The 20,420-nt window shown below is 41.2% G+C and overlaps 1 protein-coding gene across 1 annotated transcript in view; it reads left to right on the top strand.

Moving 5' to 3' along the window:
* LOC100700312 (deleted in malignant brain tumors 1 protein) overlaps window positions 1-20,420 on the top strand; it is a 162,226-nt gene that overhangs the window by 125,568 nt on the left and 16,238 nt on the right. Inside the window, 12 exon segments of the mRNA XM_019360307.2 lie at window positions 10,080-10,466; window positions 10,604-11,038; window positions 12,052-12,438; window positions 12,576-13,010; window positions 14,021-14,251; window positions 14,254-14,406; window positions 14,544-14,978; window positions 15,991-16,377; window positions 16,515-16,949; window positions 17,962-18,348; window positions 18,486-18,920; window positions 19,934-20,320. Of these exon segments, the coding sequence (XP_019215852.1) occupies window positions 10,080-10,466; window positions 10,604-11,038; window positions 12,052-12,438; window positions 12,576-13,010; window positions 14,021-14,251; window positions 14,254-14,406; window positions 14,544-14,978; window positions 15,991-16,377; window positions 16,515-16,949; window positions 17,962-18,348; window positions 18,486-18,920; window positions 19,934-20,320 (4,494 nt within the window).

The raw sequence follows: 20,420 nt of genomic DNA, 5'->3' as shown, positions 1-20,420 counted from the left end.
TAATTATTTAATGATATATTTATTTATTTCATTTTGGCAGTCCTGGCGCCTGGCTCTCACCATGAAATAATTTTATCTGTCAGCCTCACCCATCAAACTCAGGGGGCGGGGTTAACGCTGATCGACTCAAAACCATTGCTTTGGCCTGGTGGCCATTGTTTTTAGCCCACAACAACCGGCAGAACTGAACTTTGAAAAACCCTGTTTGTGTGTCACCAAAAACAGTTTTAATATTTTTTTAGCCGAGAATGTAGTGGTTTAATCTTCATATGTCTGGTCGGTTTGTCAAGATACAGCCTCTTTGCAAAAGTGCTTCGATGATTTCGGAGATGTCTGGCCAGTCTCACGGCAAAGCGTGGGATAGACCCGCTCGCCTCGCAAGCAATCGAGCTGTTATTACCGCCGACAAAGCGCAGGCCCCGGTACACAGCTGTAATAACCCCCGCTGACACTGACTTATTTTACTGAGGTTATATTTATCGGGGTGTTATTTCCTGATGTTCGTATGTGTCCTACGTGTTTCAGTCGCCAATTCTGAATTATAACTAACATTAAAAACATGTTTAAGGAGGAGGGAGAGCAAATAAATTCGATTAACAGCTGATCTTTGGGTTTCTGTTCAGTAATCAGCGTGACCTGCGTATAAACGCAGAAGAGAGATAACGTTGGTGTTTCCGTCATGTAGTAGCTGCTGGCTTTAACTGTACAAAGGTGGTTCGACACTATGAAACACATACAGACTTCATGATGTTCGGCTAATATTTTTATTGTGAATATTAATCATGAGGGTAAACGGACCTGTACACCACGGAGCAAGATCAGCATCTCCATGACATCTTCAGATCTCTGAGTTAACACAGAGTTTCCCAGCTGACTATCTAACTGTCATCTACGAATATGTCACGGGTCATATCAATATGATTTTACAGAAAAGCATCCTTAATACTGCCAACTATTCCAGAGACGTGAAAATCTACAGCATAAAGAACACAAAAATATAGCAACGCAACACTGTAACAGAGATGAACCGTCAGTTTGTCGCAGATCAAAGTGGAATGAAAGTGATTGGTTGAACAGTTCGTGATCTGTGTTATCTGCATTTTCATCAGCGTAAGAGACTCAGCAGCAGATTAGACTAACAGTTATACATTTAATAAATTACCAAATGAATCCACGATCGAACCTGTTCCGACAGTTTGAGTTTGTATTCCCTCAGCTGCAGACTCGCTGCTGTTTAAATGTTTGACAGGAAGATTAGATATAAAGCAAACGTCAAACATAGACTCAGTCTGCGGTCACATTTGATATGAGGCCAGCACGGATATTGGCTGTGTCCTGTTTTAAGATCATACATGTAAAATTGTTGTCTGACCTCCGTCGATCCAGCCGCTCAGAGTCCGTGGTTACCATGGTTACTGCATAAGCAGCTATAATGTAAACATTACGCAGCATGGGTGTTTATGTTTTTCATTGCAAAAGAACTGTCTGAATGGTTAACTGACATTAACTTGGATAAATTATAGTTAAGGAGTATCACAGATAACGCCCATGTGAGCTGCTGAAATAAGTAGGCTATTACTGAAATATACGTGCTATATCATAAACTACAATATAAATAGGGAGGTCCTATTAACATGTTTAGTTTTAAAGGACACCTTCCTGCCTTTAGTCTCATTCATGAGCAGTATTAGTTTTCTTCTAACATCCAGAAGTCTGCACGATGTGTTTCATAGTTTGTAACAAACCTTTTACAGTTAAACATAACATGACCGAAAAAGAAAAGAGAGAGAGAGAGAGAGAGAGAGAGAGAGAGAGAGAGAGAAATCACACAAATTATATGTTAAGCTCATTTATTTTTAGTTAAGTAAACTCTAAAAATTCTAACATAGCTGGTGCTTAGAATACAGTTAAATAACTATTAAAAACAGATGATATAATATTTCTGTCCAGGTTGCAGTCTTCATGATGAACACGCTGTTGCAAACTCTGCTCCTCTCGGTGGAAATGCGCCTTCTCTTTCCTCTTTGTATAAAAACATTTTAAAAGTCAGTTTAATCTCAAAATTCACTGTTAAATCCGAAACACACCAGATAAAGAAAAGCGAATAGTTCAGTCTAACACATGTGCCAGTGAACCATTAAACGTCTGTAAAACTATGCAGTTATGAAACGTAACTTTAACCTCAGCCAAACCGATTTGCTCAGTTGTAAATAAAACAGCGAAGTAAACGTGACCCGACAGACAAAACCTGAGTGAATTAAGTCCAGCGTTTAACCACTGAGAGCTAAAACTCAGGTGAGGTTTCAAAGCTGTGTGCAGGTAATTGGACATCAGCTGCCGATAAAGTGGCTTCGCCTACAAAGTGCTCTGTAAGAAAACAAGCTCCAGCAGCTCTGCGCTCGGGAAAAATACTATATTTACTTATGTTGTGCAGAAAAATGCGCTGACATTGCGTTATATCGAGCACCGGCTGCCCAGTTAAACTGTGACTATCACCAGGTAACGTGGGCGTGTTTCTTGAATTAGCAGCAGGTGTTAAACAGCTGACAAGTGAGGAGGAGGATGCATGCAGGTAAACTGAGGGCCTGCTGAGCTGATCGCTGGTGTCGTGAGAAACATGTCAGCTCGTTCTTTATGTTACAGAAGCACAGAGACACAAGACCAGGCGGAAAGAGACGATCGTTCGGTGAAAATGAGAATCTGCGAATGCAACATGTGGAACGCGGAGAGTGGAATATGTAAACAAACCGGTTGACGTAACCCCCCTCGGTGCACTCTGCATGCTGACTGTTAGCAGAGCTACTGAAATCTCTGAAAACATCTGAGCACTTTTGCAAACATGTTCTATGTTGACAACCTGACCAGACGTGAAGATTACGGCGCGACATTCGCGGCTAAAACACTGTTAAAAGTGTAGTTGGTGACAGAAAAACGGGGTATTTTAAAACTACACCACCACCATTGCTGCCTGTGATTTGAAACGCATTCTGGGATACCTGGCTGCCTCAAGTCTACAGAAGCAATCGATTATCTAGGATCGACCTGTTTTGACTTACATTGCACGGCAACCAATCAAATGTTAGAGAAGCTGCATGGGCAGCGTTAACCCCGCCCCGTGAGTTTGATGGGTGAGGCTGACAGATAAAATTAATTCATGATGAGAGCCAGGCGCCAGGACTGCCAAAATGAAATAAATAAATATATCATGAAATAATTAATTAAATGTGTCAATAATTAATTAAAATGTGAAATACATAAATAATTAATTAAATGTGTCAATAATTAATTAATTAAATGTGTCAATAATTAATTAAAATATGAAATACATAAATAATTAATTAAATGTGTCAATAATTAATTAATTACATGTGTCATAACTATTTATTTAATTAATTAATTCCCATTTTAATTAATTATTGCCACATTTAATTAATTATTTAATGGTGTATTTAAGTAATTCATTATGGCAGTCCTGGCGTTCCATATTGGGGAAGTTGTTGGGTATGAAAGTATAAAGGCAGCTTCTAGGATGAATTATGCGGTGTTATTTGTCTCTCAGTAACCATTCATAACTTCCCTTCAACTCATTCATGTCACCTAAAAGGTAAACCTATTTCTCCATCACCTGTTCACCGGCAAATGCCTGTTGTGCCCGATGGCCAGTCCAGTTATGGCGGTTGTTATGTTTTTGGATTCTGTTGACAAAATGAATAGTGTAGTTGAGAAGGGAGTTGTTTTGAGAAGTACGCATACCACGGTCTTTCCCCTAATGAACCCGGCAAAGAAGATCATTCTGCCTAATTTGCCGCCTTTCATCAGTGATGATATTTTGCTGAAAGAGTTGTCACGTCATGGTCAGATTGTGTCTGCTATGGTTATGCTCCCTTATGGGTGCAAATCGGCAAAGTTAAGACATGTTGTTTTATTTTGATGATGGGTGTATATGATTCCAAACAATGAGAATGAGGAGCTGGACATAGTTATGAAATTTAAGGTTGATGGGTTTGACTACACAATTTTTGCAACAATGGAAACCATGAGATGTTTTTGGTGCAATCAGGAAGGGCGTTCAGTCTGTAATTGTCCTGAGAAGGTGCATAAAGCAGCTGAAACTGTGCAGGGCTCTGACAATGCAGGGGAGGGGACTTTGGCAGGTAACTTGGCAAGGGTCTCAGCAGGTAAGGGGGGGAAAGGTGTTTCTGCAGGTGACGCACAGGACGGAGCCCCAGTATTCAATGTAGGAGATGGAAAGACGGCCAAAGTTTCCGGATGTGAGATACTCTACTTCTGCTGAAGTGTGTGAGGAGTTTGGCCACACAACTAAGCAAGGAGTGCAGCAGGAAATGGATGTGGATTTATTTATTTATTTATTTAGTTATTTATTTATTAACTTTTATTTAACTAGGAAGATCCCATTGAGATTAAAAACCTCTTTTTCAAGGGAGACCTGGCCAAGATAGGCAGCAGCAAGTGTCTCACAGTTACAGAAATTACTCAATCAAACACAGGCAGCAACAAGACACATGCAACAATAAGTGAAAGAATACAAATAAAATAAAATTCAATAAAATTCAAATAAAAATAAAAAGTCAGTTAAAATGACAATCAATCTAATTAAAACAGTTGCATGTTATGGACTTGGCCTCAAGGATTCGTAGTTTACATTTAAAAGCACTTAATGAAATGAATTCAGTCATTTTCCAGTCGTTCTGCAGTTTGTTCCAAGTCAAGGGTGCTAGATGGACAAAAGCTCTTTTACCAAATTCAGTTCGGGCAAATGGAACAGAAAGCAACAAGTAACCATGCAGACAAAGAGAATACCGACCAGCATGTTTCACTGCAAGCAGGGAACATATATAAGAAGGCAGCAACCCAAGTATCGCCTTATATATAAAACTGTATAAATGACAGTTCCTCCAACTTACCAAAGCAGGCCATCCTACCTGAGAGTATAGCTCACAGTGGTGAGTCTGAAATTTACGGTTAGTGATGAACCTCAGAGAAGCATGATACACAGTATCAACCATTCTAAGACGTTGAGCAGAAACATTCATAGTTAGAATATCTCCGTAATCCAGCACAGGCAAGAATGTTGCAGCAGCCGCTTCTTTGTATTAAAAGAGAAACACAACTTATTTTAAAAATAAAATCTCAGTTTGAACTTCAGATTTTTCACAAGATTCTCTACATGTGGTTTGAAGGTGACCGAGTCATCAATCAAGATTCCCAGATATTTATACGTGTGAACCAACTCTATTTTATTACCTTCAAGAGTGGTTACTGATGGGATTATTTGGGCCAAATTCCTTTAATTAGAAAACAGCATGAGCTTTGTTTTGTCTGCGTTGAGAACAAGTTTAAGCTGAAGTAATGAGTGCTGGACAGCAAAAAAGGCTTTCTGCAAGGAGTCAATGGCTTGGACAAGAGTTGAACCACAGCTGTACATAACTGTATCATCAGCATAGAAGTGCAAGTTTGCATCTGGCACATTTAGACTAAGATTGTTTACATAAATGATAAATAGATGGGGACCTAATACAGAACCCTGTGGCACTCCGTTGTGCGCTGTAACAAAGTTAGAACATAAACGGTCAGATTTTATGCACTGAGACCTGTTACTGAGGTAGTTTGAGAACCATGCCACTGCTCTCTCAGATAGTCCTGACTGGAAGAGTCTAAGTTTTAAAATACAATGATCAACACTGTCAAATGCTTTTGACGAATCAATAAAAAGGGATGCACAATGTTCTTTTTTATCAAGTGCAATAGTAATATCATTTACCACTCTCATTGCAGCTGTGATAGTACTGTGATTCTTCCTAAAGCCTGATTGATATTCAGATAAAATGGCATTGGTGTGTAAATGGATGAAATGGTCCACAGTGAAGGAAATTTGTTTAGGGATGATGTAAGTGTTTTAAGATTCCACATACAAAAAGGAAACCTAAGGACTCTAAAGGTGCAAAGCCAAAAAAGATGCAGGTAAAAGAAAAGGGTGGAAGAGAGAGTGAGTCGGATGTTTCATCAGATTCTAATAGTGATAGAGAAACATCTGACTCTTCTATTCCTGATGGTCAGAGAAGTAATGGGTACAGTTAAGAACAAATTAGGAGTTTTTTTGGAAGTAACCAAAGGGAAACGAGATGTGGTTGTACATGATTTTGTCCCTGATAGAGAGTTGTTTCTTGATTCAGCTAAATGGTTAATACGACAATGGGCCTCTGATGGTTTAAGGAAAACTGATGTAGAAAATTGCCGAGTTTGATGCTATACCTGACAGGGAAAAAACAGCAGATAAGATGCTGTATTCTTGTTTTTTTATGGATCTTTTTCTGTGTGCCTATGACTAGCTTTAAAATCTCATCCTTGAACCTTAATGGTGCAAGGGACATGAAAAGAAGAGCAATGTATTTTGAATCTACATGCATTGACATAGCGTTTGCTCAAGAAACTCATAGTAGTTTTGATATCGAAGTTGACTGGAAGAAAGAATGGGTAATGGTAAATAATGGTAATAAATAAATGGTAATATTGTTTTGAGTCATAACACCTCACTGAGCTCACGAGTTGCAATTCTCTTCTCAAAGACCTTTCTTCCAGTTTCTATTAGAGATGGACCGATCCGATATTACGTATCGGTATGATACTGACCTAAATTACTGGATCGGATATCGGAGAGAAATAAAAAATGTAATCTGATCCATTAAATATCACGAAAGCACCTCACAAAACTTGCGACACGCCGTAACTCGCCTCATAACCTTAGCATGTCGGAGCAGTATGCATCACGTGATAGAGGGGCTGTGGCGTGCCAGACCTGTCGATGGTCTGGTTGAGCATTTGGAGCTTCGCTACCAACCCGGCATTTCATCTCCGACAAAGTTATCCCCGAGAGAAGTAAAGCAAGTGTGTAAGTCCATCTCTGAATGTTTGTAAAGCGTTCCCACGTTAAGCTTAACAACCATATATGGAGCAACTGCCTCTCTCTCCCTCCCTCTCCTGCCGCTACTTCAATCATGAAACTGCTTAATGATCAGCTGATCGGCTTTTCTGTCGTGACTCCGTCTCTCTTGTTTGTTTTTGGCCCACTTTGCACCAGAAAGAGGAAACCAGCGGCTGAACAACAGCAGCACGTTTAACCTTGATAAGCTGTTGTTAGAATGTATTTAATATTACTTTCTACACCAGGATCCTTTTCTACGTAGCTGACGGCTGGTAACTGTGCAGGGGCGGATCTAGCAAAGTTTTGCCAGTGCCAGGGCATTAACAGGGAAAGGGGGGGGCACAAAGAAATACTTTTCTTTCTTATTCTCATTTAAAATGTCTAGCTTTTATTAAATAATTATCTGACACCCAAAGTTTTAATTTGATGTAAAATGAATAGAAGTCCATTACTGTATATAGTAACTATTAAGTCTAATATATACCCTAGTAAGCTATAGTACTTTTTCCTTTGGGAAGGCACCATCTGTACAGTGTGCAATTCTGTTAAAGAAAGATGTTGAATCTATTTAATATTTCTTGAAAAATAATTTATTTCTGTGCATTTTCTTTTCACACTGCATCAAATTAAGGTTGATTACGTCGATTAAGCATCACGAGGTGGAGTGTGAGGGGGTGGTTCTCTATTTTTTTTTTGCTTGTTTGGTTTTTTTTGTTTTTTTATGTCTTGCTGGGAATTGGAACCCTGTTAGTTAGGTTGCTTAATATTTACGCTAAGTACACTTTAAAATACCAGAAAAGGGAGGATGGAGTAGGTTTAAGTTTATTAGATTGATCAGTATTGCTGAACTATGAAATATTTTTTTTTCATACAGGTATAATGGAATAGCTTTAGTGTTGTTGTTTTTTGAACTTGAGTATGAACTTATGCAAAATACCGTAAGATATTAAAAAAATAGTTTTGTTGATTAAAAAACACACTATATCGGATTCATATCGGTATCAGGAAATATCCAAATTTATTATATCGGTATCGGTATCGGACATAACAAAAAAGTGGTATCGTGCCATCTCTAGTTTCTATTGACGTAGATCATATTGTACCTGGGAGGTTGTTAAAGGTCATTGTCACATATGAAAATTCCACAAATGACATACAAAAACATGAAACATAGAGGGTGCTCTGTGACCTCACCTACTGTGCACAGGACGTGACTCTTTTTGGCTGTGAGCAGCCAAATAATATCCGAGACTTCAAAAAGCCGTGTGACTACATTAAATGCCTCGACTGCTGAACACTTGGGGCACACTGAAGTGTCAGGGTCCTGTCATCGCATTAGGCAGAATTTATAATATTTGTATTTGAGATATCACTTTGGAAAGTAGACACACAATTTAACTCCCAAATTTAAGATTTCAAGGCTTGTTCACACCTCATGTTCGATCCCGGCCTCCTTTGGTCGGTATGTCAAAGTTTTCTTGACCAAGATTTTGAACCCAAATTGTCCACAAATCATCCATCAGTGTGTGTGATCATTAAAAAGTGTTTATAGCATATTATAAAGCTGTGTATAAATATCAGTGAATATCAGTTTGTTGTGATTTGGCGCAATATAAATAAAGTTGAATTGAATTGAATTGAGCATTAGTACAGTACTTTCACTTATTTATTTATGTATTGACTGTAAACAGAGGTGAAGACAGCAACATCTGCAGTTCCCTCAACCACACCTGCTCCAATACCACAGACCTCTACAGCCAATCAGGTCGGCTTCACTTCTACAACAGCAGTGAGCAACAGTGCAGCAGTGGAGGGGCACATCCGCCTGGTTGGAGGAAACAGCTCTTGCTCTGGCAGGGTGGAGATCTTCCACAGTGGGCAGTGGGGGACAGTGTGCGATGATTTATGGGACCAGGTGGATGCTCAGGTGGTGTGTAGACAGCTGGGCTGTGGCAGGGTCGTCTCAGCACCACAAAATGCTCAGTTTGGACAGGGCACAGGACCCATCTGGTTGGATGATGTCAGTTGCTCAGGCAGTGAGTCAAATCTCACTCAGTGCCAGCACTTAGGATTTGGATCTCACAACTGTGCACACTTTGAGGATGCTGGTGTCATCTGTGAAGGTAAATTTGTGCAGCTGCTTACACTGAAGTCCCACTGCTTGATTATCTCTCCAGGATGTTTAGCTGACAGGTTTGCAGTCAACAGCTTAGATATTTTGTATTTATGCTACACTGTCTGACCCACAATCTCTTCTACATTGAAAGTATTATTTAAAAAACATCTCTTAAAGCCAAAACTTTTGGAACTGTGAACTCAACAGGAAGTCAATCATTTTCCATTTAAAATCTAAATTTGGTAGAAATGAACCAACTCTTCTTTCAGCCCTTTTGATGGTAATTTAGGACGCTTTTCAGTTTTTGTTAAAGTGGGAAAACACCAAAAGGCAATGTGTTTCCACAGCACTTGAAATTGTTCCAGCTCAAATATATATTATCCAGCATGTACCATCTGTTACAAGCTCCATGAGAATCACATTCTGGAAAGCCCAACTAACAATATTTGGTCACAATCATACCTGGCAGAAGCAGAACTTCCGGATTAAGTGGTTAAATTTCATCCATTCTAGACTAGATTTTCATTGTGGGTTCCACAAATGACATACAGCAACATGAAACATAGTTAGTGGGTGCTCTGTGACATCACCTACTGTCCACAGGAAGTGATTCTTTTTCGCTGTGAGCAGTCAAATAATATCCAAGACTTCAAAAAGCCATGTGACTACATTAAATGCCTCGACTGCTGAACACTTGGGGCACACCAAAGTGTCAGGGTCCTGTCATCGCATTAGGCAGAATTTATACTGATTGTATTTGAGATATCAGTTTGGAAACAAGACACACAATTTAACTCCCAAGGTTAATATTTCAAGGCTTGTTCACACCTCATATTCGATCCCTGCATCTTTCAGTCTGCATGTCGAAGTGTTCTTGGCCAAGATTTTGAACCCAAATTGTCCCCAAAGCATCCATCAGTGTGTGTGATCATTAAAAAGTGTTTATAGCATAGAATAAAGCTATGTATAAATATCAGTGAAAGTTGCTTGAAATAAAGATTATTTCTTTTCATCCTTCAGAAACTCCCCAAAGTGTTGATCCTTGTTACAACTACACTGTGCTGAATGATGAATGGCGTTCAACAAACAACACAAATACTCAGGACCTACACTGTGATCAATCTATTAACTGGCAAGGCTGGTACCGCCTGTTTCTTGGGAGCTCTGATGCTCGTATTCCCGAGAGGTGTATAGACACAAACAGGTGTGGAACCCATGCTCCTCTGTGGATAACACAACCTCATCCCACACAGCTCGGTGAAACTGTAACTCGCACTGTGTGCAACAACTGGTCTGGCAGCTGCTGCTATTTTAGCTCACACACCATCCAAGTCAAACTCTGCCATGGAAACTACTACGTTTACAAACTTGAGAGGCCATCTGTGTGCCACCTTGCATACTGTGCAGGTATTGTTGCCCCCTAGTTACACTGTAACAAATTCATCCTTTTCATCTTCCTGTTCAATTTAACTCTTCATGAGAAAAATGCTCTCAGCATTAGTGCAGTACTTTCACTTATTTATTTATGTATTGACTGTAAACAGAGGTGAACACAACCACATCTGCAGTTCCCTCAACCACACCTGCTCCAATACCACAGATCTCTACAGCCAATCAGGTCGGGTTAAATTCTACAACAGCAGTGAGCAACAGTGCAGCAGTGGAGGGGCACATCCGCCTGGTTAATGGAGGAAACAGCTCTTGCTCTGGCAGGGTGGAGCTCTTCCACAGTGGGCAGTGGGGGACGGTTTGCGATGATTCATGGGACCAGGTGGATGCTCAGGTGGTGTGTAGACAGCTGGGCTGTGGCAGGGTCATCTCAGCACCACAAAATGCACAGTTTGGACAGGGCACCGGACCCATCTGGTTGGATGATGTCAGTTGCTCAGGCAGTGAGTCAAATCTCACTCAGTGCCAGCACTTAGGATTTGGATCTCACAACTGTGGACACTCTGAGGACGCTGGTGTCATCTGTGAAGGTAAATTTGTGCAGCTGCTTACACTGAAGTGCCACTGCTTGATTATTTGTCCAGGATGTTTAGCTGACAGGTTTGCAGTCAACAGCTATGATACTTTTTATTTATGCTACACTGTCTGACTCACAATCTCTTCTACATTTAAAGTATTATTTAAAAAACATCTCTTGGAGCCAAATCTTTTGGAACTGTGAACCCAACAGGAAGTCAATCATTTTCCCTTTAAAATCTAAATTTGGTAGAATTGAACCAACTCTTCTTTCAGCCCTTTTGATGGTAAATTGGGACGCGTCTCAGTTTTTGTTAAAGTGGGACAGCAACAAAATGCAATGTGTTTCCACAGCACTTGAAATTGTTCCAGCTCAAATATATATTATCCAACATGTACCATCTGTTACAAGCTCCATGAGAATCACATTCAGGAAAGCCCAACTAACAATATTTGGTCACAATCATACCTGGCAGAAGCAGAACTTCCGGATTAAGTGGTTAAATTTCATCCATTCTAGACTAGATTTTCATTGTGGGTTCCACAAATGATAAACAGCAGCATGAAACATAGTTAGTGGGTGCTCTGTGACATCACCTACTGTCCACAGGAAGTGATTCTTTTTCACTGTGAGCAGCCAAATAATATCCGAGACTTCAAAAAGCCATGTGACTACATTAAATGCCTCGACTGCTGAACACTTGGGGCACACCAAAGTGTCAGGGTCCTGTCATCGCATTAGGCCGAATTTATACTGATTGTATTTGAGATATCAGTTTGGAAACAAGACACACAATTTAACTCCCAAGGTTAATATTTCAAGGCTTGTTCACACCTCATATTCGATCCCTGCATCTTTCAGTCTGCATGTCGAAGTGTTCTTGGCCAAGATTTTGAACCCAAATTGTCCCCAAAGCATCCATCAGTGTGTGTGATCATTAAAAAGTGTTTATAGCATAGAATAAAGCTATGTATAAATATCAGTGAAAGTTGCTTGAAATAAAGATTATTTCTTTTCATCCTTCAGAAACTCCCCAAAGTGTTGATCCTTGTTACAACTACACTGTGCTGAATGATGAATGGCGTTCAACAAACAACACAAATACTCAGGACCTACACTGTGATCAATCTATTAACTGGCAAGGCTGGTACCGCCTGTTTCTTGGGAGCTCTGATGCTCGTATTCCCGAGAGGTGTATAGACACAAACAGGTGTGGAACCCATGCTCCTCTGTGGATAACACAACCTCATCCCACACAGCTCGGTGAAACTGTAACTCGCACTGTGTGCAACAACTGGTCTGGCAGCTGCTGCTATTTTAGCTCACACACCATCCAAGTCAAACTCTGCCATGGAAACTACTACGTTTACAAACTTGAGAGGCCATCTGTGTGCCACCTTGCATACTGTGCAGGTATTGTTGCCCCCTAGTTACACTGTAACAAATTCATCCTTTTCATCTTCCTGTTCAATTTAACTCTTCATGAGAAAAATGCTCTCAGCATTAGTGCAGTACTTTCACTTATTTATTTATGTATTGACTGTAAACAGAGGTGAACACAACCACATCTGCAGTTCCCTCAACCACACCTGCTCCAATACCACAGATCTCTACAGCCAATCAGGTCGGGTTAAATTCTACAACAGCAGTGAGCAACAGTGCAGCAGTGGAGGGGCACATCCGCCTGGTTAATGGAGGAAACAGCTCTTGCTCTGGCAGGGTGGAGCTCTTCCACAGTGGGCAGTGGGGGACAGTGTGCGATGATTCATGGGACCAGGTGGATGCTCAGGTGGTGTGTAGACAGCTGGGCTGTGGCAGGGTCATCTCAGCACCACAAAATGCACAGTTTGGACAGGGCACCGGACCCATCTGGTTGGATGATGTCAGTTGCTCAGGCAGTGAGTCAAATCTCACTCAGTGCCAGCACTTAGGATTTGGATCTCACAACTGTGGACACTCTGAGGACGCTGGTGTCATCTGTGAAGGTAAATTTGTGCAGCTGCTTACACTGAAGTGCCACTGCTTGATTATTTGTCCAGGATGTTTAGCTGACAGGTTTGCAGTCAACAGCTATGATACTTTTTATTTATGCTACACAGTCTGACTCACAATCTCTTCTACATTTAAAGTATTATTTAAAAAACATCTCTTGGAGCCAAATCTTGGAACTGTGAACCCAACAGGAAGTCAATCATTTTCCCTTTAAAATCTAAATTTGGTAGAATTGAACCAACTCTTCTTTCAGCCCTTTTGATGGTAAATTGGGACGCGTCTCAGTTTTTGTTAAAGTGGGACAGCAACAAAATGCAATGTGTTTCCACAGCACTTGAAATTGTTCCAGCTCAAATATATATTATCCAACATGTACCATCTGTTACAAGCTCCATGAGAATCACATTCAGGAAAGCCCAACTAACAATATTTGGTCACAATCATACCTGGCAGAAGCAGAACTTCCGGATTAAGTGGTTAAATTTCATCCATTCTAGACTAGATTTTCATTGTGGGTTCCACAAATGATAAACAGCAGCATGAAACATAGTTAGTGGGTGCTCTGTGACATCACCTACTGTCCACAGGAAGTGATTCTTTTTCACTGTGAGCAGCCAAATAATATCCGAGACTTCAAAAAGCCATGTGACTACATTAAATGCCTCGACTGCTGAACACTTGGGGCACACCAAAGTGTCAGGGTCCTGTCATTGCATTAGGCAGAATTTATACTGATTGTATTTGAGATATCAGTTTGGAAACAAGACACACAATTTAACTCCCAAGGTTAATATTTCAAGGCTCGTTCACACCACATATTCGATCCCTGCATCTTTCAGTCTGCATGTCGAAGTGTTCTTGGCCAAGATTTTGAACCCAAATTGTCCCCAAACATCCATCAGTGTGTGTGATCATTAAAAAGTGTTTATAGCATAGAATAAAGCTATGTATAAATATCAGTGAAAGTTGCTTGAAATAAAGATTACTTCTTTTCATCCTTCAGAAACTCCCCAAAGTGTTGATCCTTGTTACAACTACACTGTACTGAATGATGAATGGCGTTCAACAAACAACACAAATACTCAGGACCTACACTGTGATCAATCTATTAACTGGCAAGGCTGGTACCGCCTGTTTCTTGGGAGCTCTGATGCTCGTATTCCCGAGAGGTGTATAGACACAAACAGGTGTGGAACCCATGCTCCTCTGTGGATAACACAACCTCATCCCACACAGCCGGTGAAACTGTAACTCGCACTGTGTGCAACAACTGGTCTGGCAGCTGCTGCTATTTTAGCTCACACACCATCCAAGTCAAACTCTGCCATGGAAACTACTACGTTTACAAACTTGAGAGGCCATCTGTGTGCCACCTTGCATACTGTGCAGGTATTGTTGCCCCCTAGTTACACTGTAACAAATTCATCCTTTTCATCTTCCTGTTCAATTTAACTCTTCATGAGAAAAATGCTCTCAGCATTAGTGCAGTACTTTCACTTATTTATTTATGTATTGACTGTAAACAGAGGTGAACACAACCACATCTGCAGTTCCCTCAACCACACCTGCTCCAATACCACAGATCTCTACAGCCAATCAGGTCGGGTTAAATTCTACAACAGCAGTGAGCAACAGTGCAGCAGTGGAGGGGCACATCCGCCTGGTTAATGGAGGAAACAGCTCTTGCTCTGGCAGGGTGGAGCTCTTCCACAGTGGGCAGTGGGGGACGGTTTGCGATGATTCATGGGACCAGGTGGATGCTCAGGTGGTGTGTAGACAGCTGGGCTGTGGCAGGGTCATCTCAGCACCACAAAATGCACAGTTTGGACAGGGCACCGGACCCATCTGGTTGGATGATGTCAGTTGCTCAGGCAGTGAGTCAAATCTCACTCAGTGCCAGCACTTAGGATTTGGATCTCACAACTGTGGACACTCTGAGGACGCTGGTGTCATCTGTGAAGGTAAATTTGTGCAGCTGCTTACACTGAAGTGCCACTGCTTGATTATTTGTCCAGGATGTTTAGCTGACAGGTTTGCAGTCAACAGCTATGATACTTTTTATTTATGCTACACTGTCTGACTCACAATCTCTTCTACATTTAAAGTATTATTTAAAAAACATCTCTTGGAGCCAAATCTTTTGGAACTGTGAACCCAACAGGAAGTCAATCATTTTCCCTTTAAAATCTAAATTTGGTAGAATTGAACCAACTCTTCTTTCAGCCCTTTTGATGGTAAATTGGGACGCGTCTCAGTTTTTGTTAAAGTGGGACAGCAACAAAATGCAATGTGTTTCCACAGCACTTGAAATTGTTCCAGCTCAAATATATATTATCCAACATGTACCATCTGTTACAAGCTCCATGAGAATCACATTCAGGAAAGCCCAACTAACAATATTTGGTCACAATCATACCTGGCAGAAGCAGAACTTCCGGATTAAGTGGTTAAATTTCATCCATTCTAGACTAGATTTTCATTGTGGGTTCCACAAATGATAAACAGCAGCATGAACATAGTTAGTGGGTGCTCTGTGACATCACCTACTGTCCACAGGAAGTGATTCTTTTTCACTGTGAGCAGCCAAATAATATCCGAGACTTCAAAAAGCCATGTGACTACATTAAATGCCTCGACTGCTGAACACTTGGGGCACACCAAAGTGTCAGGGTCCTGTCATTGCATTAGGCAGAATTTATACTGATTGTATTTGAGATATCAGTTTGGAAACAAGACACACAATTTAACTCCCAAGGTTAATATTTCAAGGCTCGTTCACACCACATATTCGATCCCTGCATCTTTCAGTCTGCATGTCGAAGTGTTCTTGGCCAAGATTTTGAACCCAAATTGTCCCCAAAACATCCATCAGTGTGTGTGATCATTAAAAAGTGTTTATAGCATAGAATAAAGCTATGTATAAATATCAGTGAAAGTTGCTTGAAATAAAGATTACTTCTTTTCATCCTTCAGAAACTCCCCAAAGTGTTGATCCTTGTTACAACTACACTGTACTGAATGATGAATGGCGTTCAACAAACAACACAAATACTCAGGACCTACACTGTGATCAATCTATTAACTGGCAAGGCTGGTACCGCCTGTTTCTTGGGAGCTCTGATGCTCGTATTCCCGAGAGGTGTATAGACACAAACAGGTGTGGAACCCATGCTCCTCTGTGGATAACACAACCTCATCCCACACAGCTCGGTGAAACTGTAACTCGCACTGTGTGCAACAACTGGTCTGGCAGCTGCTGCTATTTTAGCTCACACACCATCCAAGTCAAACTCTGCCATGGAAACTACTACGTTTACAAACTTGAGAGGCCATCTGTGTGCCACCTTGCATACTGTGCAGGTATTGTTGCCCCCTAGTTACACTGTAACAAATTCATCCTTTTCATCTTCCTGTTCAATTTAACTCTTCATGAGAAAAATGCTCTCAGCATTAGTGCAGTACTTTCACTTATTTATTTATGTATTGACTGTAAACAGAGGTGAACACAACCACATCTGCAGTTCCCTCAACCACACCTGCTCCAATACCACAGATCTCTACAGCCAATCAGGTCGGGTTAAATTCTACAACAGCAGTGAGCAACAGTGCAGCAGTGGAGGGGCACATCCGCCTGGTTAATGGAGGAAACAGCTCTTGCTCTGGCAGGGTGGAGCTCTTCCACAGTGGGCAGTGGGGGACGGTTTGCGATGATTCATGGGACCAGGTGGATGCTCAGGTGGTGTGTAGACAGCTGGGCTGTGGCAGGGTCATCTCAGCACCACAAAATGCACAGTTTGGACAGGGCACCGGACCCATCTGGTTGGATGATGTCAGTTGCTCAGGCAGTGAGTCAAATCTCACTCAGTGCCAGCACTTAGGATTTGGATCTCACAACTGTGGACACTCTGAGGACGCTGGTGTCATCTGTGAAGGTAAATTTGTGCAGCTGCTTACACTGAAGTGCCACTGCTTGATTATTTGTCCAGGATGTTTAGCTGACAGGTTTGCAGTCAACAGCTATGATACTTTTTATTTATGCTACACTGTCTGACTCACAATCTCTTCTACATTTAAAGTATTATTTAAAAAACATCTCTTGGAGCCAAATGTCTTGGAACTGTGAACCCAACAGGAAGTCAATCATTTTCCCTTTAAAATCTAAATTTGGTAGAATTGAACCAACTCTTCTTTCAGCCCTTTTGATGGTAAATTGGGACGCGTCTCAGTTTTTGTTAAAGTGGGACAGCAACAAAATGCAATGTGTTTCCACAGCACTTGAAATTGTTCCAGCTCAAATATATATTATCCAACATGTACCATCTGTTACAAGCTCCATGAGAATCACATTCAGGAAAGCCCAACTAACAATATTTGGTCACAATCATACCTGGCAGAAGCAGAACTTCCGGATTAAGTGGTTAAATTTCATCCATTCTAGACTAGATTTTCATTGTGGGTTCCACAAATGATAAACAGCAGCATGAAACATAGTTAGTGGGTGCTCTGTGACATCACCTACTGTCCACAGGAAGTGATTCTTTTTCACTGTGAGCAGCCAAATAATATCCGAGACTTCAAAAGCCATGTGACTACATTAAATGCCTCGACTGCTGAACACTTGGGGCACACCAAAGTGTCAGGGTCCTGTCATTGCATTAGGCAGAATTTATACTGATTGTATTTGAGATATCAGTTTGGAAACAAGACACACAATTTAACTCCCAAGGTTAATATTTCAAGGCTCGTTCACACCACATATTCGATCCCTGCATCTTTCAGTCTGCATGTCGAAGTGTTCTTGGCCAAGATTTTGAACCCAAATTGTCCCCAAAACATCCATCAGTGTGTGTGATCATTAAAAAGTGTTTATAGCATAGAATAAAGCTATGTATAAATATCAGTGAAAGTTGCTTGAAATAAAGATTACTTCTTTTCATCCTTCAGAAACTCCCCAAAGTGTTGATCCTTGTTACAACTACACTGTACTGAATGATGAATGGCGTTCAACAAACAACACAAATACTCAGGACCTACACTGTGATCAATCTATTAACTGGCAAGGCTGGTACCGCCTGTTTCTTGGGAGCTCTGATGCTCGTATTCCCGAGAGGTGTATAGACACAAACAGGTGTGGAACCCATGCTCCTCTGTGGATAACACAACCTCATCCCACACAGCTCGGTGAAACTGTAACTCGCACTGTGTGCAACAACTGGTCTGGCAGCTGCTGCTATTTTAGCTCACACACCATCCAAGTCAAACTCTGCCATGGAAACTACTACGTTTACAAACTTGAGAGGCCATCTGTGTGCCACCTTGCATACTGTGCAGGTATTGTTGCCCCCTAGTTACACTGTAACAAATTCATCCTTTTCATCTTCCTGTTCAATTTAACTCTTCATGAGAAAAATGCTCTCAGCATTAGTGCAGTACTTTCACTTATTTATTTATGTATTGACTGTAAACAGAGGTGAACACAACCACATCTGCAGTTCCCTCAACCACACCTGCTCCAATACCACAGATCTCTACAGCCAATCAGGTCGGGTTAAATTCTACAACAGCAGTGAGCAACAGTGCAGCAGTGGAGGGGCACATCCGCCTGGTTAATGGAGGAAACAGCTCTTGCTCTGGCAGGGTGGAGCTCTTCCACAGTGGGCAGTGGGGGACGGTTTGCGATGATTCATGGGACCAGGTGGATGCTCAGGTGGTGTGTAGACAGCTGGGCTGTGGCAGGGTCATCTCAGCACCACAAAATGCACAGTTTGGACAGGGCACCGGACCCATCTGGTTGGATGATGTCAGTTGCTCAGGCAGTGAGTCAAATCTCACTCAGTGCCAGCACTTAGGATTTGGATCTCACAACTGTGGACACTCTGAGGACGCTGGTGTCATCTGTGAAGGTAAATTTGTGCAGCTGCTTACACTGAAGTGCCACTGCTTGATTATTTGTCCAGGATGTTTAGCTGACAGGTTTGCAGTCAACAGCTATGATACTTTTTATTTATGCTACACTGTCTGACTCACAATCTCTTCTACATTTAAAGTATTATTTAAAAAACATCTCTTGGAGCCAAATGTCTTGGAACTGTGAACCCAACAGGAAGTCAATCATTTTCCCTTTAAAATCTAAATTTGGTAGAATTGAACCAACTCTTCTTTCAGCCCTTTTGATGGTAAATTGGGACGCGTCTCAGTTTTTGTTAAAGTGGGACAGCAACAAAATGCAATGTGTTTCCACAGCACTTGAAATTGTTCCAGCTCAAATATATATTATCCAGCATGTACCATCTGTTACAAGCTCCATGAGAATCACATTCAGGAAAGCCCAACTAACAATATTTGGTCACAATCATACCTGGCAGAAGCAGAACTTCCGGATTAAGTGGTTAAATTTCATCCATTCTAGACTAGATTTTCATTGTGGGTTCCACAAATGATAAACAGCAGCATGAAACATAGTTAGTGGGTGCTCTGTGACATCACCTACTGTCCACAGGAAGTGATTCTTTTTCACTGTGAGCAGCCAAATAATATCCGAGACTTCAAAAAGCCATGTGACTACATTAAATGCCTCGACTGCTGAACACTTGGGGCACACCAAAGTGTCAGGGTCCTGTCATCGCATTAGGCAGAATTTATACTGATTGTATTTGAGATATCAGTTTGGAAACAAGACACACAATTTAACTCCCAAGGTTAATATTTCAAGGCTCGTTCACACCACATATTCGATCCCTGCATCTTTCAGTCTGCATGTCGAAGTGTTCTTGGCCAAGATTTTGAACCCAAATTGTCCCCAAAACATCCATCAGTGTGTGTGATCATTAAAAAGTGTTTATAGCATAGAATAAAGCTATGTATAAATATCAGTGAAAGTTGCTTGAAATAAAGATTACTTCTTTTCATCCTTCAGAAACTCCCCAAAGTGTTGATCCTTGTTACAACTACACTGTGCTGAATGATGAATGGCGTTCAACAAACAACACAAATACTCAGGACCTACACTGTGATCAATCTATTAACTGGCAAGGCTGGTACCGCCTGTTTCTTGGGAGCTCTGATGCTCGTATTCCCGAGAGGTGTATAGACACAAACAGGTGTGGAACCCATGCTCCTCTGTGGATAACACAACCTCATCCCACACAGCCCGGTGAAACTGTAACTCGCACTGTGTGCAACAACTGGTCTGGCAGCTGCTGCTATTTTAGCTCACACACCATTCAAGTCAAACTCTGCCATGGAAACTACTACGTTTACAAACTTGAGAGGCCATCTGTGTGCCACCTTGCATACTGTGCAGGTATTGTTGCCCCCTAGTTACACTGTAACAAATTCATCCTTTTCATCTTCCTGTTCAATTTATCTCTTCATGAGAAAAATGCTCTCAGCATTAGTGCAGT

The sequence above is a fragment of the Oreochromis niloticus genome, linkage group LG3 (genome assembly GCF_001858045.2).
Source record: "Oreochromis niloticus isolate F11D_XX linkage group LG3, O_niloticus_UMD_NMBU, whole genome shotgun sequence".
NCBI lineage: Eukaryota > Metazoa > Chordata > Actinopteri > Cichliformes > Cichlidae > Oreochromis > Oreochromis niloticus.
The sequence above is the reverse complement of the archived record's forward strand: the minus strand, read 5'-3'. Positions and strand labels throughout refer to the sequence as shown.